General features: G+C 35.0%; 1 protein-coding gene across 1 annotated transcript in view; it reads right to left on the bottom strand.

The window, feature by feature from the left end:
- The window catches only part of LOC109586106 (ankyrin-3-like), a 3,402-nt gene extending 1,605 nt beyond the window's left edge, over positions 1-1,797 (bottom strand). Inside the window, exons 1-3 of the mRNA XM_020002277.1 lie at positions 1,725-1,797; positions 604-1,323; positions 52-516 (exon numbers count right to left, since the gene is read on the bottom strand). Coding sequence (XP_019857836.1) covers positions 52-516; positions 604-1,323; positions 1,725-1,797 — 1,258 coding nt within the window. The remainder of the gene's footprint in view (positions 1-51; positions 517-603; positions 1,324-1,724) is intronic.
- Between the last annotated feature and the right edge of the window lie 8 nt (positions 1,798-1,805).

The following is a 1,805-nucleotide window of genomic DNA, read 5'->3' as shown; positions in this document are numbered from 1 at the left end:
ACACTATATCAGGATGACCCTGGCTGCATGCTGCATGAAGTGCTGTGTTACCATAGCTATCTGGCATGTCTACTAATTCTACACGTGGTTTATTGTAGCTTGGACTATCCAATAGATATTTTACTATTTCCAAGTGACCCTCTTGAGCTGACAGATAAAGTGGAGTACGACCAGAAGCATCAGTGATATCAGGATTACAGTAACGACCATCAATGAAAAACCTCAATATATCCAAAGACCCTCCCTTTGCTGATATGTGTATTATGTTAAACCCTTTATCGTCCAGTATAGAAATGTTGCAGTTTTTACTGTTGAGGTAACGAATGATGGGAAGGCTCTTAGAGAAAGCTGCAATAAGTAGTGGAGTACGTCCAAAAGAGTCGGTCATATCAAGAGATAATGGTGAATGGTCTATAATGTACTTGACTATACTCAATGATCCTTCTTCACAGGCTACATGAACTGGAGCCATTCCATTGTAATCTTTAACAGTGAGATCCAACAGATGCTCCTCCACTAGATGTTTGAGTATAGGAAGAGAATGACTTTTACATGATAAATGAAGAACTGTTGATCCATTTGAAGTTTTAGCTGATACGTCACACTGAGGAAGACTAGTGAGGTAGAGAACTATAGCAACATGTCCTTTCTGACATGCTATGTGAAGGAGTGTAAATTGAGTATCATCAGTAGGATCAGTGGCATTAATATCAAATGAATAATTGTTCAATAAATGCTTTAAACAATACAATTGGTTGAATTGTACAGCCCAAAATGGCAAGCTACCATTTTTAAATGAGGCTACATTGATATGATACTCTTGTCTGAGCCATTCTAGTATATGAACATGTCCAGATAACACTGCAACTTCTGGTGATGATGGTATGCTGAATATTTTAGGATTAAGGTTGTATTGTTTTATTAATAATTTTAAAAGATCAAGATTACCAGAGAAACATGCATAAGTGACACAAGTGTTGCCATTCTTATCTTGAGTAGTGACATCACATTTCATTACATCAATTAGAAATGTTACTAGTTGTATTACACCACAAAAACAGGCATAATGAATTGGTAGAGTATCCTTATTATCAGTAGAATGTAATAGACTAGTATGTGGTGGATAATTATTAATAATGTATTTAATAAATGAAAAATGACCATTCAATGTAGGAAGATGAAACAAATTACTGTTGAATACTCCACCCACTCTATCCAAATCACATCCACAATCTTTTACTAAATACTCTATGACATCAATAGCACCAACTTCAGCTGCAAATTGAACTACTTGCCTACCATCACCAGCTTTAACTTGAAGATCTAATTTATATTCATTAACTAATAATTTAATTAACGATAGTTTAGTACTATATGCTGCTTGAAGTAATGCAATTGATGTGAGAGGCAATTAATGATTATTAATGAGGTATTGGACTAGCTTCATGTTACCACTCTTAGCACTATGAATCAATGCATTCCATTTCTTATTATCTGTTATGTTAATGTCACTGTCTTGTACTTCAATGAGATGTTGGCTGAGATCAACATTACCACAACGACATGAATAATGAAGAGGTGTTCTACCCTCATTACAGGTTATATTAATATCAATGTCAGTAGTATTCATAATATATTCTACTGCATTGATACTACCTGACATACAAGCTAATGCTAATGGTACTACACCTTTGTAGTCTGGTTGACTGGTATTCAAGTTATACTCAGATACAGTATAACTGAGTAGAGTAGGTGAACCTGATAAAGCAGCATAATGTATTGCAGACCGACCCTCATAATCTAAT

The sequence above is a fragment of the Amphimedon queenslandica genome, unplaced genomic scaffold (genome assembly GCF_000090795.2).
Source record: "Amphimedon queenslandica unplaced genomic scaffold, v1.1 AMPQUscaffold_12944, whole genome shotgun sequence".
NCBI lineage: Eukaryota > Metazoa > Porifera > Demospongiae > Haplosclerida > Niphatidae > Amphimedon > Amphimedon queenslandica.
Note: the sequence above shows the minus strand (reverse complement) of the source record. Positions and strands in the feature narration are given on the sequence as shown.